Below are 25,917 nucleotides of genomic sequence, written 5' to 3' on the forward strand. Positions count from 1 at the left end.
AAACTTTAATTTGCTTTATTTTAAATCGGATTTACATTACAGGACCTCAAAAACAGCTGTGTCCTTAGCTTGTGTCCTTAGGTCTGGACAAAAGTAAAGGCAACCATTTAATTAGAGAACTGACAGTTTGTGTCATAACTAACTTCTTGCTGTGGTAAGAGGGCTAACCTTTCTAACGTGTGAATGTATGAGAGCATGTAGATGTTTAAGTAGTAGCACTATGTAAATTTATATTAAAAAGAACACAATTAGATACCAACTCAAATTCTAAGCAGGTGACAGATCAGAGTGTAACCCTTCATTCTTAAAGGTATCAGCATTAAATTACTCTACCCACTAGGGGAATCGTGAGTTGCTGATCACCATTGTATTAAAGTACATAAGTTAGCCAGAAGGGGAGTAAATAGAGTACATCACTCAATTAACGGTGCTTTGAAGGAGTATAATAAGAGTTCAAAAGCTGAGAAAAACTGCACCTCCTTGACTGTATGGGTTAGTATGTGTAAGGTTAGAGTCAGAGTTTATGGCTAGAAGGGACCACCAGATTGACTAGTTTGACCTGTTGTGTATCACAGGATACCAACACCTCATCCACATACTAAACCCAAGAGCTGAAATTAGACCAAAGCAATCAAAAGTAGACCAAAGATTCATCATGTATTTCATTGATCTCCTGATATGACTAACTGTGTTGATTTGATCATTTGGTCAACTGTTGATCCCATTTCATGTTATTAATATCTTGATCAATCAATTCAACCTCTGTAAGACTGTGTAGTCTTAGATTTAATCATCATATTGTTCCATCCTGTTTATGAAAATTATATTAATTTAGCCAGTAATATGTTGATTTAAATTATATTTGCTTTCACATTATCTTAATAGAATCCATAAATCATACCAAACTGGTTTCTTTCTCAAAACAGCAACAAGGCTAAATAACCTCAAAGGCACAGGTGATCCTGGCCATATATTTATATCTCATTACCCTTACACCTATCATGCAACTTTGTGCAAGTCACTTAACCTGTCTATGCTTTAGTTTCCATATCTATAAAATGGGTAAGATAGATCCTCAGTTGTGAGTGCTATAATAAACAGTACATTATTTATATTATGGACAATATTTCCTTTTTCAATCCATACTAAGCTTCCTAACCTCCCTCAATCCTGTTGGTATTAACCATACAAAGGATTTTACATTACAACTGTAATACTGTAAGATTATATGCTTTAAAAGGCCACCAACAATGACCAAGTTATGATTATGTCATGACAGTATAGAAGAAATCAGAAACAGAATAATTACAACTATAGTTAAAGGCAGGGTCTGGAGAACTGCAAGCAGAAAAATGCCTTCTAAAATAAAAGATGTTCGTTTATCTTAAGAGTTCATAGGACTGCATTTTAAAGAGGCCATGATTATAATGATATATTCTCACAAAATATTTGATCATATTTATTTTCAACTATTAATTATAGAGAAACAATCACTGTCAGTCTTTAATACGTCAGTCAAGAGTGATTTAAAATGGTTAATTTCAGAAATTCAGGCCATCTGCAACCATCATGGGATGACTTTTTGTTTCAGTACCACACCTGATCAATAAAATCATCATATCCATAGTGATATGCTCAAATATATAAAATAGATTGTTTTCAGATGAGTCAGACACTATGTTTTAAAGCAGACTATAATCCTGTTGTATATAATGCTGCACTGTGCAATTTATAATTGATCTCAGCATCAATTCTGGATGCTATAAAGATGAATTACAGCAAGGGTTTATGGGATGGAGTAGATGTTTAGAGCTCACTCCTGAACAAGTGAGCAAAGTTCAAGTAAAAGTGCTTTTTACAGGAGAATAGAAATTGCTGGATTGGGTCAGACTGCTGATCCATCTAGACGAGTTTATTCTGGATCTGACAGTGACTAGGTATTAGAGGAAGCTGCAAGAAACTTGGCAGACAACAGTTATGGTTCAACATGTGTAAAAGGGCCAAAGCTCATTAGTAGTTGATCCTTAAACTACAACTGGATATAAAGCAAGAGGGATGAGGGGAGTAACACCTAATTCAGCCCTCTGATAAAACCAACTCAGGTTTGTGCCACGTGGACCTCTTACGCAAAGAGGCTGTACCATTTGTTACTTCTTCCACATTTCTATTTGGAGACCTTTTGAAATCAATTCTGCAGTATTTAAGAGTACAGTATTCTTGCAAGTATTCATAATAGATTTGCCTCCCAACATAGTGCAAACTATTTCTGTTTCAGCTTCTGTACTAGATGACTGGAGGATAGCTAATGCAACACCTGTTTTTTTAAAAAAAGGCTCCTGAGGCAATCCTGGCAATTTCAGGCTGGTAAGCCTAACTTCAATACCAGGCAAATTGGTTGAAACTATAGTAAAGAACAGAATGATCAGATACCTAGATGAACATGATTTGCTGGGGGAGAGTCAACATGGCTTTCATCAAGGGAAATCATGCCTCACCAATCTACTAGAATTCTTTGAGGGGGCAAACAAACAGAGATGAGGATACGGGTGATATAATGTACTTGGACTTTCAGAAAGCCTTTGACACGGTCCCTCACTGAACGCTCTGAAGCAAAGTAAGTGCTTGGAATAAGCGGGAAGGTCCTCTCATGGATCAGTAACTGGTTAGAAGACAGAAAACAAAGAGTAGGAATAAATGATCAATTTTTGGAATGGAGAGAGGTAAAAAGTGGGATCCCCCAGGGATCTGTCCTGGGACCAATGATTTTCAAGATATTCATAAATGAACCAGAAAAAGGGGTAAACAGTGAGGTGGCAAAATTTGCAGACAATACAAAATTACTCTAGATGGTTAAGTTGAAAACAGACTGTGAAGAGTTACAAAGGGATCTCACAAAACTAGGTGACTGGGCAACAAAATATCAGATAAATTCAAAATGTTGCTAAATGCAAAATAATGCAAACTGGAAAACAATCTGAACTATACATACAAAATCATGGGGTCTAAAAATTAGCTGTCACCACTAAATGATCTTGGACTCATTGTGGATAGCTCTCTGAAAACATCCGCTCAATGTGCAGCGGCTGTCAAAAAAGCTAACATTGGAAACCATTAGGAAAGGAACAGATAAGACAGAAAATATCAAAATGCCACTATATAAATCCATGCTATGCCCATACTCTGAATACTATATGCAATTCTGGTCATCCCACCTCAAAAAGGTGACATTAGAATTGAAACAGGTACAGAGAAGGGCAACAAAAATGATTAAGGGCATGGAACAGCTTCAGTAGGAGAAAAGAAAGACTGGGACTTTTCAACTTGGAAAAGAGATGACTAGAGGGGATATAATAAAGGTCTATAAAATTGTGACTAGTGTAGAGAAAGTGTTATTTACTCATTCACATAACACAAGAACTGGGGATCATCCAATGAAATTAATAGGCAGTAGTCTTGAAACAAACAAAAGGAAGTACTTCTTCACACGATGCACAGTCAACCTGTGAAACTCATTGCCAAGGGATGTTGTGAAGGCCAAAACTATAATGGAGTTCAGAAAAGAACTAGATAAGTTCATGGAGGATAGATCCAACAATGGCTATTAGCCAAGAGGGTCAGGGATGCAACTCCATGCTCTGGGTGTCCCTAGCCTCTGACTGTCAGAAGCTGGGAGCGAATGACAGGAGATGGATCACTCAATGATTGCCCATTCTGTTCATTCCTTCTGAAACACCTGACATTGCCCACTGTCAGAAGACAGGATACTGGGGTAGATGGACCATTGGTCTGACCCAGTATGGCAGGTTTTTATGTTCTGCTTTGGTTTGGCATCTTGCATATCCATGAAGGGCTTTTATGTACTATTAGTGACTAAACTAGAAGGAGCATGCAAACTAGTTCTGAATTTCAGGACAGGGTACTAGACAACTGAATGGGAAAATATTTCCAATTAATACAGTCACTTACTTTGTTTTCTCCACTACACCCACTGTTGTCGTCATTATCAACATCTTCTCCTTCCTCTCCTTCCTCTTCCTCCTCTTCCTCATCATCTTCATCATCTTCCTCTTCTGGAAGTGGGACTGTACCATCATAGCCATAAAGGCTAAGTAGTTCATTAATTGGCATTTCACCTTCCTGAATAACATCCACCAAGCAAAGTTTTGACTTCCACAAAGACATTTCACATTACACAGACCTTCTCCACATTTTTAAGATATGTATTTTACACATAACCTAGCATGGGTAAATATGTGAGGAATGCATGTGTTAAGACCATCTCAGCTAACATAAGCATTTGATCATTGGGAAAAGATTGGAAACCTTACAAATCTGTGGAAAATTACTTCTTGAACAACATATGGCAGGACTTGCAACTTCTAGCAATGTAGGAATTTAAACCTGATTTTGCATACATATTCCCAAATTATGCACAATACTGACTAGCAGGTCACTGTTCACACAGATACCCCTTAGCTCTTCATCACATGCAAGAGGTAAATACTATTGAGCACACTGTTGCACTACTTTTTAAAAATCAAACTACTAAAAATAGTCTACAAATGTGCAGTTAAAAGTAACCCTCAAAATATTTGTCCATTTTTAGGTCTTTATATTTAAAAAAGAGGTTCTACTCTGAAAGAGGACTACATATGGCTCCCAATTTTTTTTTTAAATCATCAGTTATGTTCAGTTTAATACAAAACATTAACTGTCAGCCCAGCAAATTCAGCACTGGATCTTTCATTCTGCTGGCCAAATTATACCCTCTAACACCTATGTAATCTCACTGCCTCAAATGGTGATGCACAATGGTGATGCATCTGGTTGGCCCTGTTATTGGAAGTTAGTAACCGTTCTGTTGATAAACAAAGAAGCAAAGAACCCAGCTGACAATCCCTTCGCACTGCAGTACTCCAAAAAGCAAAAAAAAGTAAAAACATATTTTATCATGAAGCCAGTAGACAGGACACAAGCAGCAGATCAGTTGAGTAACATGGCAAAATTTGTACATATTCATTCTTCTTCTTTTGAAGAACTCTGTACAGCTCGAAAGCTTGCCTCTCCCACCAACAGTAGTCCAGTGAAAGATATTACCTCACCCACCTTGTCTCTCTTTACTTTGGTGGATTCTCTGAGCCTGCCTTACCCCATTACACTCCAAAAAGCTTTGGGTTCTAGCAACCATTTGTGACAAGGTGGGGGTCAGCTGGTATCAGATTATGATCTCTATGTTGTCCTATTTGTAGAAATATAAGCACTGTAACTGCACAAGTCTGAACTTTCCCCAGGGCAGTTATTGTATCCCAGAGCGCTACCCTGCCCAGGAAAGGTGTAGGACACCTCGAAGAGACTATAACTGAGATACATCAAGACTGCAATCTAGGGCCATCACTTCATTTCTCAGCTACTGGCCCACCCCCATGAAACAATGTTTTTTTCTACATGGGACCTACAAAGGTAGGGTGGGAGGGAGAACAGAAACATGACTGTTAGATCTGGAGCTTCTTATTTTGAGCACATGGCCCAGAGTCTGAGGCCCTATTTAAGACCACGGATGGTATCCTCTCCATAGTGGGCCAATCACCACCACATGTGAACTTCAAGAGGGACTGCCCAGCCTCAGATGCTGACAAACCATGGACTCATAAATAGGGGTGAGCTCAGACTAGGGGATGGCATGTCTCTGGACTTTGTTATTTTCAAAGATCTATAACTCTTGAATGCTTTAAAAGTAAAGTCACTTTGGTTAAGCAATTCCTTTGCTAAACTTGCGTTCCTTTCTTTCCTACTACACTGTCTCTGAAGGGATTAAACTAGTAAGCTTGGAGTGCCCCCTACCTAGGTGGAACTCATGGAGCATGTGACTTGGGAGGTCTGACACTGGTTTCAGGATATACAGAAGCTGGATGGTGGCATTCCACATCTCAAGGAAGAGTATCAGACGAGATCTGAGCCTAGAAAGAGTGTTCCAGAGCTAGAACCAGTGACTAAATTCTGCCCTGACCTAGTTGGCTTGGATCCAAGAAGGATCCATTCACAACAGGCTGATAACTGTACAGTGGAGTACAGGGCCAATTTATAACATCCTTCCTCTACAGAGGAGTAGCACATGGCTCCCTCTAGATCTAAACAGCACCACTGCTCATTGTCTTGCTCAGCAGAAAGTCAAAACATGGAGACCCACCAGAGTTTCCAACTCCTGCCAAGGAACAAACTCTGGTCCTGACCTTTGATCGCTGCCATGGCATCACCAGGCAGTACACAACTATACCACCAAGCTGACCCTTTTAAAATGTTATATAAAATATAAGGAAGGAAAGCAATTGTATTGAAAGCTCTCTCTACACACTTGAGGAATCCTATTTCCCAGAATTCACCCTTTCACCCAAAGCGTCTCTAAATTTGTAATAAACTGATTTACTTAACTTCATTTTCATCTTTAATATCAAACCTGCAATTACAAATGTAAGTGACAATTCATTATTGTTACTGAAGATTAAACAGGCTAAATAAGCTTTTTAAAAGTTAAACTGGTAGTGATTTACTGTAGTTGAAGAAAATTGTACTTATATATAAATTTGAAGATAATTACATGTGCTGAAAGCCTTTCAACCCATGAAATCACAGACTGCATTTGAACTAGTTTAGAATTCATTATGAACATGCTTAAACCACGAAGTATTGTTCCTGACTAACCAGTTGCAATTCAAGTCAAAATTCTGCCAAGCTCATATCCCCTAAGAGATCACTTAAAGCAGTATTTAAATGCCAGCAAGAGCCCAAGATAAAAAAAATAATTCTTAGAATGCAATTATTTTCAGTACACATTTTAAGATGTATGCATAATCATCATTAATTGGTGTTCTAATCTCAGCTCTGCTGAGAACTCATTACGTGGCCTTGGGCAAATTACTTAATCCCTGTCTCAGTTTCCCCACCTACAGAATGGGGCAAATACTACTTACTTCATCACAGGAGTGGTATGAGGATGAATGTTTGTACAAAGAATTTAAAATGTCAAATTAAAAAAAGTTATGGGATGAAGGAGTTTATTTATAGAAATTTGAAACTAACATGTACTAATCAAACAAACAGGGAATAATCAATTTATGTAAAACAAACATTTAGCTAGAGCACACTTTGTTTACGATAAGTCTAAAATTTGACATCTACACCAATAGGTATAAACAAAAAAACTATACCTCAACAAGCATTACAGTCTATTATGTACATAGCTTCTTTGCTACAGATTTTGAGAACTGAAAAAGTACCTCAACGGGTCACCATTCCTAGGATTTATTTGTTCACCAATGTATTTGGGATCAAAACCCAACAAAATGTAACCATCTTGCATAAATGGTATTTTTGTTTTATAACCCATAAGTGCCATTTACCCTTGTAAGATCCTCTATTTCAGAATTGAAGTTTGTTTCTCCTTCCATCATTTCCTCCTCTTCTAATGTCCGTTCATCATCAAAATCATGAACCAGCATATCAGCAGACGGGTCAAATTCATGGTCATCAGATGTTGCTGAACCTCCTAGTATAAAAAATTTGAAAAGAAGTTGATCAATCACATCATGGGTTTAAGGAGTTAGCTTGGTATTAGGGCTGTCAAGCGATTAAAAAAAATTAATCGCGATTAATCGCACTGTTAAACAGTAATAGAATACCATTTATTTAAATATTTTTGGATTTTTCTACATTTTCAAATATATGGATTTCAATTACAACACAGAATACAAAGTGTACAGTGCTCACTTTATATTTATTTTTGATTACAAATATTTGCACTGCAAAAAATAAAATAGTATTTTTCAATTCAGCTAATACAAGTACTATAGTACAATCTCTATCATGAAAGTTGAACTTACAAATATAGAATTATGTACAAAAAAATAAAACCATGTAAAATTTTAGAGCCTACAAGTCTACTCAATCCTATTTCTTGTTCAGCCAATCGCTCAAACAAGTTTGTTTACATTTGCAGGAGATAATGCTGCCTGCTTCTCGTTCAGAATGTCACCTGAAAGTGAGAACAGGCATTTGCCTGGCACGGTTGTAGCCGGCTTTGCAATATATTTACATGTCAGATGCGCTAAAGATTTATATGTCCCTTCATGCTTCAACCACCATTCCAGAGGACATGCGTCCATACTGATGACGGATTCTACTCAATTACAGTCCAAAGCAGTGCGGACCGATACATGTTCATTTTCATCATCTGAATCAAATGCCACCAGCAGAAGGTTGATTTTCTTTTTGGTGGTTCGGGTTCTGTAGTTTCCGCATTGGAGTGTTGCTCTTTTAAGACTTCTGAAAGCATGCTACACACCTCGTCCCTCTCAGATTTTGGAAGGTACTTCAGATTCTTAAACCATGGGTTGAGTGCTGTAGCTATGCTTAGAAATCTCACATTGGTACCTTCTTTGCTTTTTATCAAATCTGTTGCGAAAGTGTTCTTAAAAGGAAGAACATGTGCCGAGTCATCATCCGAGACTACTATAGCATGAAATATACGGCAGAATGTGGGTTAAATCAGAGCCTGAGCCATACAATTCTCCCCTCCAAGGAGTTCAGCACAAATTTAATTAACGCTTTATTTTTTAAACAAGCATCATCAGCATACAAGCATGTCCTCTGGAATGGTGGTTGAAGTATGAAGGGACATATGAATGTTTAGCATATCTTGCACATAAATACCTTGCAATGCTAGCTACAAAAATCCCATGTGAACATCTGTTCTCACTTTATGGTGACGCTGTAATTGAGAATAGGCAGCAGTATCTCCCGTAAATGTAAACAAACTTATTTGTCTTAGCAATTGGCTGAACAAGAAGTAGGACCAAGTGGACTTGTAGGCTCTAAAGTTTTACCATGTTTTGGTTTTGAGTTCAGTTATGTAACAAAAACAAAAAATCTACATTTGTAAATTGCACTTTCACAATAAAGAGATTACATTACAGTACTTGTATGAGGTGAACTGAAAAATACTATTTATTTTATCATTTTTACAGTGCAAATATTTGTAATAAAAATAATATAAAGTGAGCTCTGTACACTTTGAACTCTGTGGTGTAACTGAAATCAATATATTTGGAAATGTAGAAAAAAATCAAAAAATATTTATTAAATTTCAATTGGTATTCCATTATTTAACAGTGCAATCAAAACTGCAATTAATCGCAATTAATTTTTTGAGTTAATCAAGTGAGTTAGCTGCGATTAATCAACAGCCCTACTTGGTATTAATAAAAATGTCACCAATACCCAAACCAAAAACTAAAATAAAATCTAGACACGAAGATGTTTGCAAAGTCTAAAGTTCTGAAGAATTCAACTACCCTATTTATTCAAAGGAGAGGTTCATATTCTGTTTAGATGGTCAAAAGCTATAGAAAGAATCAGAGGTGAGGGTTTGACTATTCAGTTTTCAAAGTACTGCACAGTTGCATGACATCAGCTGTTGCTCCATGTAGCTCTCAGCTTAATCTCTATGCAACCGATAATTTAGGGTTGGAGTATTCAAAGGCTGAATCATAGAATATTTGGGTTGGAAGGGACCTCAGGAGGTCATCTAGTCCAACCCCCCTGCTCAAAGCAGGACTAATCCCCAATTTTTACCCCAGATCCCTAAATGGCCCCCTCAAGGATTGAACTCACAACCCTGGGTTTAGCAGGCCAAAGCTCAAACCATTGAGCTATCCCTCTCCCGCTCAACAGCCTTATTCAACAGCCTGCACCAGAGTTCTACATTGGGTAAATTACTAGAAATATTGACCAGGATGTATATGAAGGGAATTTTTGTGGCTTCTTGGAAGGTACCATTCTTAAAACTGAAAGGACATGAATGGAGTACTGTTATTCATAATTACAGATTAGAAGGAAGTTTTAAGACTTTGCACATTAGGTCAAGACCTTAACATTCAGGCAATTTTCTACCTATTTTTTGTTTTTTCCCCCTTTTGCATGATTCTTTGTAAAAAAAAAAAAAAAAAAAAAAGTCTAGATATAGTAACAACTAGCAGTAACAAGTGAAAAAATAAATGAAAGGCTGACTGCTAACAGACTGAGCACAATGCTGAAACCAACGAACTATTGATTTATAATCCCAGCACTTTTAACTACTTGCCTTGGGCAAGTAACTTCATCTGTGTTTCAGTTTCCAAATCTGTAAAAAGTGATAATACGTAGCTCACAATGGTGTTATGAGGATTAATGTTTATAAATCCATTTTAAAATATAAAGTGCATCAAGTATCATTAAATGAGTTTTAACAAGATTTAAATTTTCAAATATGTTGTAGTCCACGGATATTGACAGTGAAATTTAGCATCTAGTTTGCAACGGGAAGCTTAGTAAATGTCTTCAGGTTATGAAATTACTGCAGGTGACAATTTCCATCACAGAAAGATGAGCTCTCCAAGAAAAAAAAACTGTTCAAAACATAAATTTATAAGTGATATTTTCATTCCTTTAACATGTAAAAAGTTGGAAATGTTTATTAAAATAATACCTGATTCTTCCAGGTAGTCATGCAAGCTGCTGTAAAATTACATAATCTACTGAATTATTTTGTTTGGTATTTTCACTACACGAAAGAACACTACTGAAAATGATGCTCTGTAAAATCTTAAAAATTAAGGATTTGATTGCTTTTGTTGATGCAGTAGCTTCCAATGCCAAAACCTGATCTTTTGTAGGACTTGCACCAGAGTCGAGTCTCGCTTTCATCTGAAATGATCTCACCATAATGTGAAGAAAACATCTATTTGCTGAACAGATGATTTCATAACCAAAAGCAACATATTAATTACCTGAAGTAGCAAAAATATCCACTGACACTAATTCTAAAAGAAACTGCAGTTTCTCACAGAACTCCAGTATATGTAGGTGTGATTTTTTGCTGAAACAGCTATACCAGTACAGCCCCTAGCGTGGATATAGTTATAGAAGTATAAAAGGCCTTATACTGATATAACTGTATCTACATTAAGGGTTTGTACTACTTTTATTGCTAAAGCATAGTTAAGTGGTATAACTGTTCAAGACAAGGTAGTCCAACAAAAAGTGAAGCTGCTCGTGTTGGAAGGCTTGCATTTCAATTACTAGGATGTTAATCTTGACAAGGTCAATCATCTTGGACAAAGTGTTATATAATTAACACTGGTTACTGTAGTAGCAAGGTGTGAAAAATCAAAAACTCAGTATTTATTACTATACTGCACACTAAAAAGCTCAGCATAAATGAGTTAATCATATCAGAACATCAGACACCAACCAGTTTTTAAAAAGAGATGTAATGGAAATTCCTGTTTTTCAGTAACCCATATAAGCAAATATGTTCCTATTGATTACAGTCCACAGAGTGCAGGATCAGTGAAAAAAGCTATTGTTTTTCCTGATACAACTTTGTTTTTCCTGCTAATGTGAGTGAATTTCATGCATGGGAAAACATGGGACAAATATAACTGTCACTAGTCAAGTACTAGACATAGTACAAGTAGCTGCTATGCAAACTACAATGCTCTGTAAATTGACCTTAATCTTGACCCACATAAATTTCTGCAATTTCAGTACTGGTCATCTACTAAACAAAGGCTGCCAATTATGTCAAATTGTGTAGTGGTTTTGTGCTGTATGCAAATGAAAAATACAGTTAGTATACATATTCCTGTGTCTCTCTCAAAGGAAAAATATAAAAGATATTCAAGTAACTAGAACTAATTACAATCACTACAAATAATTAAAGTATGCCAAAATGTAACAATGATTAAAAATCAAATTGGAAGCTGTCATCTTCACAGTCTAATGGTTTAGGTAAAACAACATAAGATGCATAGGAAAGACACTTTCAAAGGTGTATGTTATTTTTAAGATTTAAAAATGATTTAACTATTCAATTAACAAACCTAATTAGAACCATACAACAGTGATAAACCTGTAGTAACAGGGAATATGCAATGCCTCTAATTTCAACTTTGAACTGTTAATTCCAACAACAATAATATTAAAAAAATAGAAGGTAATGACTGGCATTTTACTGAAGTGTTCCCCTCCCTCTCAAACATAATATTATATTAAATTTTTTACCTGGGCTTGAAGACTGAAGAGAAGGCTAAAAAGAAAAAAAAATAGTTTTTCCATATTAAGTCTGTACAAACAAACATAGAAGGTGAATTCAATAGCTGATCTGATACAAAAGATTATAAATAAGCAGTGCATTGACAGTCACTTTCTCACCAATATATCAGAAATATTGTGGCCATTCTAAGTAGGTTTAAAATGACAAACAAGATTCATTTCCTTCTTTATACTTTCAGCCTTGTTATTTTTAACCAAATGATAATGGGAAGAATTCCCCATTTTGTGAAGCAATCATTGAGTTCCTTAGAGTATAAAATACAGCCATTCTGAAACCAAGGTAAATAGCCCCCCTCTGCCCAATCATAAGTAATACATCACAAAAAAGCCCAATTTATATTTAGATAAAATACTAAAAACTTTTTTTCTTTTTTGAAAAAAAAATCAGAAACTGCAATAGGAAGTCCCCGTAAAGCTTAGGAAGGAGACAAACTATTATATATCAATCTGTGACCCAAAACTGGGAGAACTTTGAAAGTTTTCTTGAAAGCCATCTGTCCTGCCCAAGCACTAGTGTAATGCTAGTTTGTCAGAAAAACAGGGAACTGTATTGACATTATACTGCAAACAATACTTTAGAATTCTGGAATATAAAAAAGTCTGTACTTCAGCAAAGACCTTTTATTATAGAGGTCCCCCGTTGGTTCTAATGCTCTATATAGGGTTAAACCTCCTCCATACTGACTCACTTTAGCAGCCCATGACCTGCATAAGGCATTTCCAGCAACCCCCCTCTCCCAACGTAAATTGCATTGAAATAAACCTTCTAATGCAACTCGGAAAGAAAGCGGCTTTCAGATTAGCAATTTTTCCAAATGTGAAATACTAATATTTAAAAAGAACTAGCTAAAAACATTAGTTTACTTGACAATGTTTTGTGTTAGAGCTACAGATGTACACAAGTGAACTGAATATTTTTCAAGTATCAGAGCAGTAGCCATGTTAGCCTGGATCTGTAAAAGCGGCAAAAAGTCCTGTGGCACCTTACAGACTAACAGATGTACTGGAGCATAAGCTTTCATAGGTGAATACCCACTTCGTCAGATGCACGTCTAACCCACGAAAGCTTATGCTCCAATACGTCTGTTAGTCTATAAGGTGCCACAGGACTATTTACTGCTTTTACTGAATATTTTTGCCTTCTCTTAAGCTACAACCTATTATAAAGATCAAAAAGATTTGTAGGTGTGTGTATGGGGGCTATTGTGGCCAACAGGATTCACTATATTAACATATATACCAAAAAAGATAGTGAACGTAGAAATATTTATTTCAGTGGAGCTATTACAGTCTATTTTAGTCACCTAAGAACAGTCATCCTGGGTCAAACTAATGGTCCATCTAGCCCAATATCCGGTCTTCTGACAGAGGCCTGTGCCAGATGTTAGAGAGAGAATGAATAAAACATGGCAATTATAGAGTGATCCAACCCCATTGTCCAGTTCCAGCTTCTCGCAGTCAGAGAACTAGCCACGATGACTCAAAGATGTCTTTCTTGAATGGTAACAGCTAATTTAGACCCCATCATTTTGTATGTGTAATTGGGATTATGTTTTCCAATGTGCATTACTTTGCACTCATCAACACTCAATTTCATCTGCTATTTTGTTGCCCAGTCACCAGTTTGTGAGATCCCCTTTGTAACTTTTTGCAGTCTGCTTTGGATTTAGCTTGAGTAATACAGTAACTCCTCACTTAACATTGTAGTTATGTTCCTGAAAAATGCTACTTTAAGCAAAATGAAGTTAAGCAAATCCCATTTCCCTATAAGAATTAATGTAAACGGGGGGGGGGGGGGCTAGGTTCCAGGGAAATTTTTCCCCCCAGAAAAAAGACATGTATAGAGACACACAGACAAACACACACACACAGCGTAGAAGTTTTAAACAATTTAATATTGTACACAGAAATGATGATTGTGAAGCTTGGTTGAGGTGGTGGAGTCAGAGGGTGGGATATTTCCCAGGGAATGCCTTGCTGCTAAATGGTGAACTAACACTCAACTGAGCCCTCAAGGGTTAACATATTGTTGTTAATGTAGCCTCACACCCTACAAGGCAACACGAATGCAGGGAGAAGACATAATAGACGCATGGCAGTGGCTGCAAACATTCCCTGCGGAAACTGAACATGATGATGAACCCACGCTACCCCACTGGAGCACACCACTCCCTCCACTTTCCAAAGTGCCGGGTGGTGCTTGAGTGTGAGAGAGAGACACAGACAGGCGCACTGCCCCTTCAAGTATGCTGACCCCACTCTAAGTACGCTGCCTTTTAAAGTATATCAGCAAGTTGAAACAGCAGCTGCTGCCAGCAAGCTCCCTCCATCCTGAGCCCTGTTGTGTTGTGTCCATCCCCCACACACACTCTGTGGAGATGGGGTACAGGAGTGGGGGGAGGGGGAACACCCTGACAACAGCACCCCTCTTTCCCCCCCCACCCGCTGCACAGTAAGCACGAGGCTCCCAGGAGCCGCTTCAAGGCAGAGGGCAGGAGCAGCATCGGGGGGGGTGGGGGGGAAGACACCTGAACTGCCCAACACTTGATAACCTGCTGGGTGGCTCCCACACAGGGAATTTAGGGTAGCTGATAGGGGGCTGCCAGCCCCCGCAGTTCCAAGCCCCCACCAACTAGCTCCAACGGGCTGCTCTTCCAGCAAGCAGTGGACAAAACAGGTGGCTGCCAAACAACGTTATAAGAGAGCATTGCACAACTTTAAATGAGCATGTCTTCTAATAGATCAGCGACATAACAAAACAACTTTAACTGGGACAACAATAAGTGAGGATTTACTGTACTGTATTGGCTTGCAATGTTTACCCCCTTTTCTAGATCATTTATAAATATGTTGAATAGTACTGGTCCCACTACGGATACTTGGGAGACCCCCACTATTTGTCATTTTCTATTCTGAAAATTGAACCTAGAATCATAGAATATCAGGGTTGGAAGGGACCTCAGGAGGTCATCTAGTCCAACCCCCAATTTTTGCCCCATGTCCCTAAATGGCCCCCTCAAGGATTGAACTCACAACCCTGGGTTTAGCAGGCCAAAGCTCAAACCATTGAGCTATCCCTCCCCCCATTTATTCCTATCTTTTAACTAGTTATTGATCTATGAGAGGACCCTATCCTCTTATTTCATGTATGCTTACTTTGCTTAAGAGCATTTGGTGAGGGACCTTGTGAAAGACTTTCTGAAAGTTCAAGTACACTATACCAACTGGATCACCCTTATCCACATGCTTATTATCCACTCCCCTCAAAGAATTCTACTAGATTGGTGAGGCATGATTTCCCTTTTAAAAAGCCCTTTTGACTCTTCCCCAACATGTTGTGTTCATCTATGGTGCTTAAGTTAGGCTTACTCGCTTGTAATAGCCAGGATTGCCTCTGGGGCCTTTTTTAAAAGTCGGTATTACATTAGGTACCCTACAGTCACCTGGTGCAGAGTCTAATTTAAGTGATAGGTTACCTATCACAGTTAGTAGTTCTGCAATTTCATATCTGAGTTCCTTCAGAACACCATCTGGTCCAGATGACTTATTACTGTTTAATTTATCAATCTTTGCAAAAACCTCCTTTACTAACACCTCAATCTGAGACAGTTCCTCAGATCCATCACCTAAAAGAGAAAGGATCTGAGGGTGATTCCCACATCTGAGCCAATGCAGTGAAGACCACTGCACAGAATTCATTTAGCTTCTCTGCAACAGTCGTGTCTCTTTGAGTGCTTTTTAGCACCTCAATTGTCCAGTAATCCCACTGACTGTTTGGCAGGCTTCCTGCTTCTGCTGTACTTAATTTTTTGCTGTTAGTTTGTGTGTATTTTGCTAGTTACTCTTCACTTTTTTTGGCCTGCCTAATTATATCTTTATACTTGAAATGTTTCACATATAGATGACAATTAAATTAGTAATCTACTAATATCCAAATTAAGCAATAGATTGCCACTGATCATCCATAGTGCACTGTTTGGGAAGGAGGTTTTAAAAAGATGCCTGCGTCACATAAAACAGAGCAGAATCTCACTAATTTTCAGTTAGATAATTTAACTGGCTGGAACAGTGTTCTCCCATCACTTTTCAGCAAGGACTTAACACAGTACTGAAAGAGGTTTCCTGTTGACAAACATTACTTTTACAAAATTCAATGCACAATATTGCTTTTAATGTTTACCTACTTTAAATTTGCAAAACTGAGCAATACACAACTGGTTCATCAATTATTGTTAATTAATGAGTCCCCTGTGTACCTGCTGCAGTATTCCGACATAGTAAGAAATTCAAACTGCTTATTTTAGCTTGGTCAACGATGCTTGAAGAAATGAGTAAACAGAATTACATTTTAGTCCATGCAAATGAGAGGAACATGAGAGGAGGGGAAAAACTATTAAGAAAATTCCAAATAAAAGCCTCATTTTCAAGGATAAATTTCACAGAAGAACTACTGAAGAGAGCCTGTGGTATAAATCTGAAATGGGCATATGTAGTGGGAACTCTGGCTAATGCAGGTAGCAGCAAAGTATAATTTATAATAAACAGCTCAGCTTAATTGAGGCTACCTCGGGTATTCTCAGAAGCAAAGAAACTAGCCAGTTTCTTAAATTCTGTGGTGTTGCTTAAAAGCATTGTGAACTGCAACAGAAGAATGTTTCACTGCTTGAAGGTAAAAGAGGGGATAAATAAAGAAAAGTCCAGCTACCAATAATCAACTTATGTTCTCCAAAAATCATCTCTGCAGATCTACACTACAGCATGCCATGCCTCACAAGCCATGGAACCAAAGCAATAAGCCATGAGAGAACATGCACTGACTACAGATCAAACACTCCAAACTATAAAGTTACACAATACCTACCCATCTTTAGCTCCTTTCCATTTCAGCAAAATCTCTGTGTGTGCTGAAGACAAAAAATAAGGGCATTTCTGACAAGGGATGCTTAGTCTGCGCATTTAATACAAGGTTTAGGTCCCAAAAAGGATTTTTCTTTATTGGCAAAGGGTTGAGAAGCAAGGCAGCTTTGAGAAATATTATGCCTGAGTGAGATGAAACTCTACAGCAGCATGGTAGAGATAGCAAGCAGAAAACAGCTGTTGCTTGGATTTTTAGAGTCTGAACTTTTAGGCCCAAATTAAGATCTTGCTGTAAGAAACCCAAAAACGTTATTTTGCCCTTGCCTTGACTAGATTCATGACTTTGCATTGTGCCAAATGGGTAGACTAAGCCCTTAAAAGTGCCCTGTTTGTGGAATGCTCACTCACAGGGTGGATAAAAATCAATGTTAAAAAACCCACACTCCAAAAATGGATTTTAAATAGGATTTTTTATTTAAATTACAAGTTTCTCTTTTAAAAAATGAACCTGTTTAAAATGAAATCTGAATTTAATACAAAATATATTAAGGCCTAAATGTATAATCTCTTTAACAATAAAAAAAGTATGCTGAATCCATGAGAGTCTCTATAAAGAACTGAGTTAAAGGCTGCTTTTCTATATAAAGAACGAATCAGGGGAAAAACATCTAACTTTTGATATCAAGCTTTATAAATATGGCACAATAGGTAGTGCGTTGTATTAAGCGCTTGATCTTGTGGGAGACCTAGGACCGTGCTACTGGGAACAAGAGACTGGCAAAGTCATCGCAGGCGTTGGAACCTGGTTTCTGACTCCAGAAAACACCATATATCATCTCATCAGATTCATCCACTGAGCACACATGGGTGGTCTCATACTCCTATTTTATAGCTTCACTTTACCTGAGCTCTGATTGGCTCAGTTCTCCAATTATGAATATTTGTGATTCCACTAATCATTGAAACTTACTCTCCAGCTCATGGGAAAAAGAGCAGTTATCTGCCCAGTAACTACCAGCCCTTGCTTCTGGATGATTGCAGGTACTTCACGCAAATGGCCTTGATCTGTCTCCCTGCATGTGCACATGGACAGAGATACAAACAGAAATTAATTTCTCAACTGCCTCCCTCTCTGTTCCTAAACAAAAGATACTGCAGTGCAAAAGACATGCAGGTTACATGAGTAGAAGTCTTGGATTGTTATTTTGTTTTTCTGGGGCTGGGAATGAGGGCGGGGGAGTTACATAACAAGGGAGAAGCAGCAAAGTGTGGAACTAGTAAGGAGCAACATATTGTCAAAATAGGACCCTGTGGGAAGAAGGGACAACATTCTTGAGAGTGAAGCTTCTACAGTGTTGATTTCAACACCTGAGTGTAAAAACAACCCTACCTAGGAATATTTTCAAGAAATTCCTGTACCTCTGTGTAAAGTAAGGAACATGCACCAAGCATAAACAGTGCAACAAACAGATGGAAGGCCTCGTTGTCAGAATGAAACAACATTATGAAAAATACTCATCAGAAGGCAATGACTGAAGATGATGTGCAAATGTCTGAACTATCTGGACCAACTGATTAGTAAATTTCTATTTGCCCCATTTTTATGGACTGCTGTCCATGTCTTACTATGCTAGTCTTGATGCATGGAGCAATATACACAATAATGCAGTAACATGTGCTTGTGTGACAACAGATGAAGGGGTTGTCTGTCTCACAGAAACAAACAATGCATCAGCAAATGACCATACAGCAGAATACTTAAAGTAACAGCAGTAAAAGCTATAACAAACTGTGAACAAAAATTCAAGTGTCAAGTGCGCAGCTCTGTCACAGTCAATGCTGCAAATATAGTAAAGATGAGCAGAAATGTAGGCTTTAATGATGGGAACCTGAAATTTGACAAACAGGTGCAGCGCTCATTTGAGGCATCTTTTAGCCAAAGACTAAAATACAACTCCAGGAATGCAGGAAAAATGTTGCTGAAATTACAAAATACTTCCCTAACAAGTTATTTGTTTCAGCTTCACTGAAGAGAGCAGGAGAAGCCAAACTAGGGGCATCAGAAGAGCTGAGGGAGGGGGAAGTGATTGCTGGGAAGGAGCCTGAGTGTCAAATCAAAAGGGCTGTTGGGTGGGAGAAGTATGGAACAGGTGTTTTTTGGGCAGGGAGAGATTGTTAGGGAGTCTTCACCATACAGATTCTGGCTGACCCCTAGTTTCTCTCATTCAGTCAGGCACATTGCCCGTCCTCTTGTGTCCTTGCACCACCAATCAGCCACCCCTCCTCCCCATGTGTCCCTGCACCCCATCCCCATGCTGATATGGGACCTCATACTGAAAGATCTTTACTGAACCCCCTATTCTGGCCTTCAAACAATCCCCCAACCTCATCAGAAGCAAGCTCCCCACAGAACAAGTCACACCTTTCCTCCTAATGACTGGAGGGGTGTTAACACATTTCAAGGGACCATTCAAGGTAAAGTGGCCTGTTAACTACCTACACTAAACAATCTGTTCTATATAGTATTTAGCTGGATCACTAAGGGCTTGTCTACACTGGCAATTAACAGTGTTGCAACCTTCTCGCTCAGGGGTGTGAAAAAATACCCCTGAGCACAGCAAGCTGCAGAGCTGTAGTGTGTCAGCGTAAACCGTGCCCCCCCAGCGCTCGGAGCTGCACCCCTCGTTGAGGTGGGTTTTTTTTCTTGTGCTGTGCCACAACCACACAAGAGGTATGTTAAAGCGCTGCCGTAGCAGTGCTTTAGTGTTGCCAGTGTAGACTAGCCCTAAGGTTATGTCTACATTAGAAACTTCAAAGTGCTGCCGCGGGAGCGCTCCCGTGGCAGCGCTTTGAAGCGTGAGTGTGCTCACGCGTGAGTGCTGGGAGACAGTTCTCCCAGCACTCCTGGTAATCCATCTCCACAAGAGAAATAGCTCGGAGCGTGGCTCCCAGCGCTTGGATCCTGTCCACATTAGCACTTTACAGTGCTCAACCTTGCTGCGCTCAGGGAGGTGATTTTTAACACCCCCGAGACAGCAAGTTAGAGCGCTATAAAATGTAAGTGTAGACAAGCCCTAAGTTTTCCAGATCTGAAGAAGAGCTCTATGGTTAGCTCAAAAACTTGTCTCTCTCACCAACAGATGTTGCTCCAATAAAAGGTATTGCCTCACCCACCTTGTCTCTCATATCCTTGGATCAACACAGCTACAACAACACTGCATACGATAATGAAGTTACTGTCATTTTGCAAGAAAAAACAAAACAAAACAGTACACTTTCCTTTATCATTTCATTCTTCGTCATGGAATAAAAATCACTGTTTTATGGATTTATTCCAGGTGTGTAAATACCCAACCATATGAACATCAAAGAGGTTGCACATCAAAGTTTTAAATGTAAAGCTAGATCATATACTATAATTGTTTCTATTACAATTTAACTCATACAAAGCACATGGCTCACCACCTTGGACAAATTCCATTTGTAAAACAAACAGCATTTACGCTCATGCAGCTTTTCATCCATTTATTTAGTTACTTCACTCATGACTAAATTGCAGACACCTCAGAGATGGAATGCAGGAGCCATTTAACAGACTACAGCAGTACTACATAACTACTTAGTGCAGGAAGTTAAACACAACTTAATTGACAGGTTTCAGAGTAGCAGCCGTGTTAGTCTGTATTCGCAAAAAGAAAAGGAGGACTTGTGGCACCATAGAGACTAACCAATTTGAGCATAAGCTTTCGTGAGCTACAGCTCACTTCATTGGATGCATAAAAGTGGAAAATGCAGTGAGGATAGATAAGCTATTACCACCAGGAGAGTGGGGTGGGAGGGAGAGAAAACCTGGATTTGTGCTGGAAATGGCCCACCTTGATTAACCTGGATTTGTGCAGGAAATGGCCCAACTTGATTATCATGCACATTGTGTACAGAGTTGTCACTTTGGATGGGCTATCACCAGCAGGAGAGTGAATTTGTGGGGGGGGGGGGTGGAGGGTGAGAAAACCTGGATTTGTGCTGGAAATGGCCCAACTTGATGATCACTTTAGATAAGCTATTACCAGCAGGACAGTGGGGTGGGAGGAGGTATTGTTTCATATTCTCTGTGTGTATATAAAGTCTGCTGCAGTTTCCACGGTATGCATCCGATGAAGTGAGCTGTAGCTCACGAAAGCTTATGCTCAAATAAATTGGTTAGTCTCTAATGTGCCACAAGTACTCCTTTTCTTTTTACACTTAATTGGTGACTTGGAGGAAACCACCAGCTGAAATGGTAGGCAATACCCTTTGCTCAACATGGTGTGACTTCCTTTTGTTACTTGGATATACAAACTGGAGTCTTGTTAGAACCCTTGTGCATTTCTGTATATTCAGGTAATGGCAGTGTTCAAGAACATTTATCCCCACTTGTGTTTAGCAAGAAGGTCGAACATTTGCTGGATTTGTACTTCCAGGCTAGTGTAAGATTACTACTTGGGTCGACATCTGAACTCCACTCGGAAATTTCAACTAAGACAAAAAATGGATGCTCACTGAAGAATTTTACACACACTACTCTGACGCTTGAGACTGATTTGGCTTCTTTGTCACCTCCAGATGAAATTTAAGGTGTCTGTCTCAGTTTATGAAGGCTTGTTATTTGGTTACCAGATATTTAAGAGACCACTTCTCCCTCTGTGATTCTCCCAGAAAGCTGAGGTCAGTTGGGGTACTTGAGCTTGTATGTCAGGGGCTGGATGCAGTGCATTCTCAGTAGAGGACCCTTGATTACACAATTTCTTTTCACCAGTTACAGCCCAACTTTGACAACTTTCAAAGACTATCCATTTACTTAGACTTTTTCTGAGGAAAGGGTTAGGTAAGATTTTGTTCAGTTTATCAGTTATCAAATTTTAAAATGCTGTGTTATATTTATTGTAAGTTTTCCAAGATAAGTTAATGGGCACAAATTCATACTGAACAAACCAATCTGGGGTTGCAACTACTTAGGAATTTAGATAGGCAGAAACTAATTACCAACACTTGGTCAAGACACCTCACTTTTGTAAAAGCGTGATGAAGAATTTGATGATCACAGTTGGTCAGAATCTCTGCTTTATGTTTCATCTGAAGCACAAGCCTTCAACAGCACAATATCCCAGAAAACCATGCTGAGTAATTAATTTTGTTTTTACTTGAAGACTGACTTGACTGAAGTTTCCTGTAGCATCCTGTGATTCCTTGGAAGTCTCCCACCTTCATACTGTTCAGGCCCATCCCTCCTCAACTTGTGAAATCCGAAGAGCTCATAACCAGAGGTGATATGATTGTAAAAAAAACAAGTGACAATACTACTATCTTTCATATAGCATATTGCGTTACTGTTAATTAGAACCCTCTCCCCCCCATGGAAGACAAAATGCTTCACAGAATTACATTATACAGAATTAGGTGGCATAATCAGGGAGAAATGCATGTATTCAACTGAGACTTAAATTAGATGGGAAACACATATAGGAAGGCAGTTCCAGATGCCAAGTGCTGCAAAGGTGAAGGTTCTCATAGCACCATTAATGACAAAGATTGGCGGGGGAGTGGGGGTGTCAATAAGAAAGCTTACTGTCTTAAAAGCTGTGGTATTTGATATGGGCTGACTTATGTTCTTTTTTAACTAAAGAAACTGCACATACATAATTACACTTAGACACAATTGCATCACTTTCTCCACAGCCTTTGTACTAAACTAGAATTCTGATTAACAACTGCATACCTATTTTTGAACCTTAAATACTTAAAATGTGGATACCCAATCAAAATAAAAGCTTTTGTAAAACTCTATATATAATGTTAACAGTGAGACTGTCCCCTTCCAGCGAGTATCAACCCCTTTCCCCATATTAAAAATGCAGAACCACAAAGGGGTATTAATTTCTCTTCAAAAGCTTATAATCAGGGAAAGAGTGAATTAAATTGCATGTATACCATTACTGAATGAATGTACAGTACAACTTCAGAGTAACGAACACCTGAGTTATGAACTGACCAATCAAACACACTCACCTCAATTGGAACTGGAAGTACACAATCAGGCAGCAGAGGACCCCCCCCCCCCCCCCCCAAAAACAGCACAGTACTGTTATACTACTAAAGAAATAAGTTTTAAAGCTGAGTTAAATGAATGTTCAGCTATAAACTCTTGAAAGAACAATGTTTTGTTCAGAGTTACGAACATTTCAGAGAGTTATAAACAACCTCCATGCCCGAGACATTTGTAACTCTGAGGTTCTACTGTATAAGCCAAATGTTTCTTTAAACCTACTGCTCTTAGAGTTAATACTACTTCTCTATCTCAAAGAAAGCTGGAAGGCTAAATTCACTGAAATTTGTCAGGTGCTCCGATACCACAGAAATGCCCATAAATTAAATAAAATAAATAAATAAATAAATGTAGTCATTAGTAACTAAAGCCTAAGTGTAAATGGATAAAAGAAAAAAAATGGATACTTAAAAAAGGAACATTCAAACCAGTATTAACTTCGAAAAAAATAGTTTCACTTTTGCAGATAAAAATCAGTTTCATTTTCTAGTCCCATTTACTAGCATAATGGCGTTTGCGTTCCCGTCAACAGAAACTGTTTCAAGCCCAACATTCCATTAAATTAAAAATAATCCACAAAGTCTTTTCATATTATATTATATTTGTTCAACATTTTAAGTCTATAATTTTGGTCTTAAAAAGCTAGCTGTTTGTCTCAAGCACAACAGTTTATGATACTTCCTCACTTAAAGTATATCTACACTGCAGCTGGAAGCTTGCTTCTCAGAGCGCATAGACAGAAATGCACTAGCTCAGCATGAGCTAGGGTGCAAAACACAGCAGCATAGCCTCGGGTAGCCCAGGCAGCAGTGTGGGCTAGCCCCCGATACAAACCCACCCGGACACCCCAGGTACACATATGAGTTACTACCTGTGCTGTACTGGCTACACAGCTATTTGTGGCATACTAGCTCAAGCAGAGCTAGTACATCTGTCTATCCCCTCTGGAAAGCGCATTCCCCACTGCAGTGCAGACATATCTTTAGGGTGAGACTGGACTGCCCCTAGGAGGGTCAGCGCTGAATTCACAGCCTGGGGAAGAGAGGGATAATGTAGTTTTAAGACATCTTTGAGCCCTTCTGATCCTCAGCTTTTTCCTGGCCCCTGGTGTAATTTAGACAGCCCTCAGGGCCTAAGTTATTGGCAACCTTTCTCCACAGTGCTGCTTGAGATGACCCCATTTAGTCAAATTTAGTCTAAACTTCCAATCTGAAGGCAAAGAAAATCTTTCAATACCGTTCCTACACAGTTCAGAATCTGAAATGACATTCTCCCAGAAGTGTAAAAATTGCCCTTTCAGCTCGAGTGCTTCCCAACCCTATAACCCTCCAGTCTTGCACCCAGTACACCTGTTACCATCACCTACAAAGACAGCATTATAGCAGCATCTTCCTCAGTTCCTGTACCACAGAAATCCTTCTACAGCCTGATCCAGGGCTTCTGGAGCCCCTTTATGCTGCTCTAGAAATTTAACATGGCATCAAATGGTCAGAGTGGGGATGAGGATCTCCATCTAAGTCCACATTCCTAGTAACATCAAAGTTTTAAAATAAAGCTCTGGGAAGTTCTCCGGTGGCCTCTGAACAACTTTTCTTGTATCCATTAGCAAAATATCAAGTTCAACAGAATATAAGTATACCTCCAGAACAAGGCACATTAATATGAAATTTTAAAAAAAAATTCATGTTTCACCAGCTACACCAAGATGGCTTTCTACAGCTCTATCTATATGCACTCTGCAGCAGAAGTCCCATAGCACTGAGAATCGTATCATCTGTTACAATGCGAATACATGTGGAAAATACAGTACAGAACAGGGGTCGGCAACCTTTCAGAAGTGGTGTTCCGTGTCTTCATTTGTTCACTCTAATTTAAGGTTTCGCGTGCCAGTAACACATTTTAATATTTTTAGAAGGTCTCTTACTATAAAGTCTGTAATATATAACTAAACTATTGTTGTAAAGCAAATAAGGTTTTTAAAATGTTTAAGAAACTTCATTTAAAATTAAACTAAAATGCAGAGCCCCCTGGACCGGTGGCCAGGACCCGGGCAGTGAGCGCGCCACTGAAAATCAGCTTGCGTGCCATAGTTGCCTACCTCTGGTATAGAAAATAACTTTGGAAAGTAATGCAGAAAGTACCAGTTACTGGCTCCTGCAACAACATGGTAAATACTTCAGTTCACACCAGTGTAGTATGCAAAAGATTTCAGAACTAACACCAGTATTTAATTGACAAAATATGCAAGCAATTAGTGAGACTTTAACACACATAGATCCCAAACATGTCCAAAACATCAAGTGTCCCTACATCTCTGTGGCCTTGAAGATGAGAGAGGAGAGGGGAGTTACATACTTGAATTTCTTGCAGGTTATGAAAATACTGAGGGAGAAGATCTGTGACTCTCATCGACCCTCAAGGTATTGAGAGAAAAAATGAAGGTGTTTATTTCCCAACTGTGGTGACACTGAGGATATCATAAACATATTGAGCACCTTACAGCACAGACTTCTGCTGCAGGAAGGGGCCTGAATGCCAAATCAGAATCTTCACAGAGGAGGGGTGGGGGGAAGGAATACACATTGAAAAAAGAAAACTCTCCCCACGTCAAAACAAGAGGAGGGATGAAAAAGGAGGTTTCATAACCCATAGTTTAAAAAAACAACAACAGAACTGATAAATAGTCTTTACTCTAAAGACAGAATGGGCTCCCTGAGTTTTGAAAAGACAATTGTTTCTAAAGACACTCTCCCTCTACAGAAGGGTTTTACTGTATGAATTGCCAATGAACATTTCCAATATCATTCACTGAAATGGTTCTACCACCATAC

The 25,917-nt window shown here is 38.7% G+C and overlaps 1 protein-coding gene across 12 annotated transcripts in view; it reads right to left on the minus strand.

Annotated features, from left to right (window-relative positions):
- Positions 1 to 25,917, minus strand: part of MIER1 (MIER1 transcriptional regulator) — a 62,707-nt gene that overhangs the window by 25,831 nt on the left and 10,959 nt on the right. For 2 of the 12 annotated variants that reach the window (XM_073357417.2, XM_073357412.1), the window contains exons 2-5: positions 12,097 to 12,121; positions 10,136 to 10,174; positions 7,398 to 7,543; positions 3,967 to 4,137 (exon numbers count right to left, since the gene is read on the minus strand). In XM_073357417.2, coding sequence (XP_073213518.1) covers positions 3,967 to 4,137; positions 7,398 to 7,543; positions 10,136 to 10,154 — 336 coding nt within the window. In that variant the 5' untranslated portion in view covers positions 10,155 to 10,174; positions 12,097 to 12,121. Of the gene's footprint in view, positions 1 to 3,966; positions 4,138 to 6,428; positions 6,451 to 7,397; positions 7,544 to 10,135; positions 10,175 to 12,096; positions 12,122 to 13,451; positions 13,520 to 17,974; positions 18,078 to 22,184; positions 23,080 to 25,917 lie in introns of those variants that run through there. The other 10 variants (XM_073357419.2, XM_073357414.1, XM_073357410.2 and 7 more) reach the window with 9 other exon arrangements.

The sequence above is a fragment of the Lepidochelys kempii genome, chromosome 8 (genome assembly GCF_965140285.1).
Source record: "Lepidochelys kempii isolate rLepKem1 chromosome 8, rLepKem1.hap1, whole genome shotgun sequence".
Classification (NCBI taxonomy): Eukaryota; Metazoa; Chordata; order Testudines; family Cheloniidae; genus Lepidochelys; species Lepidochelys kempii.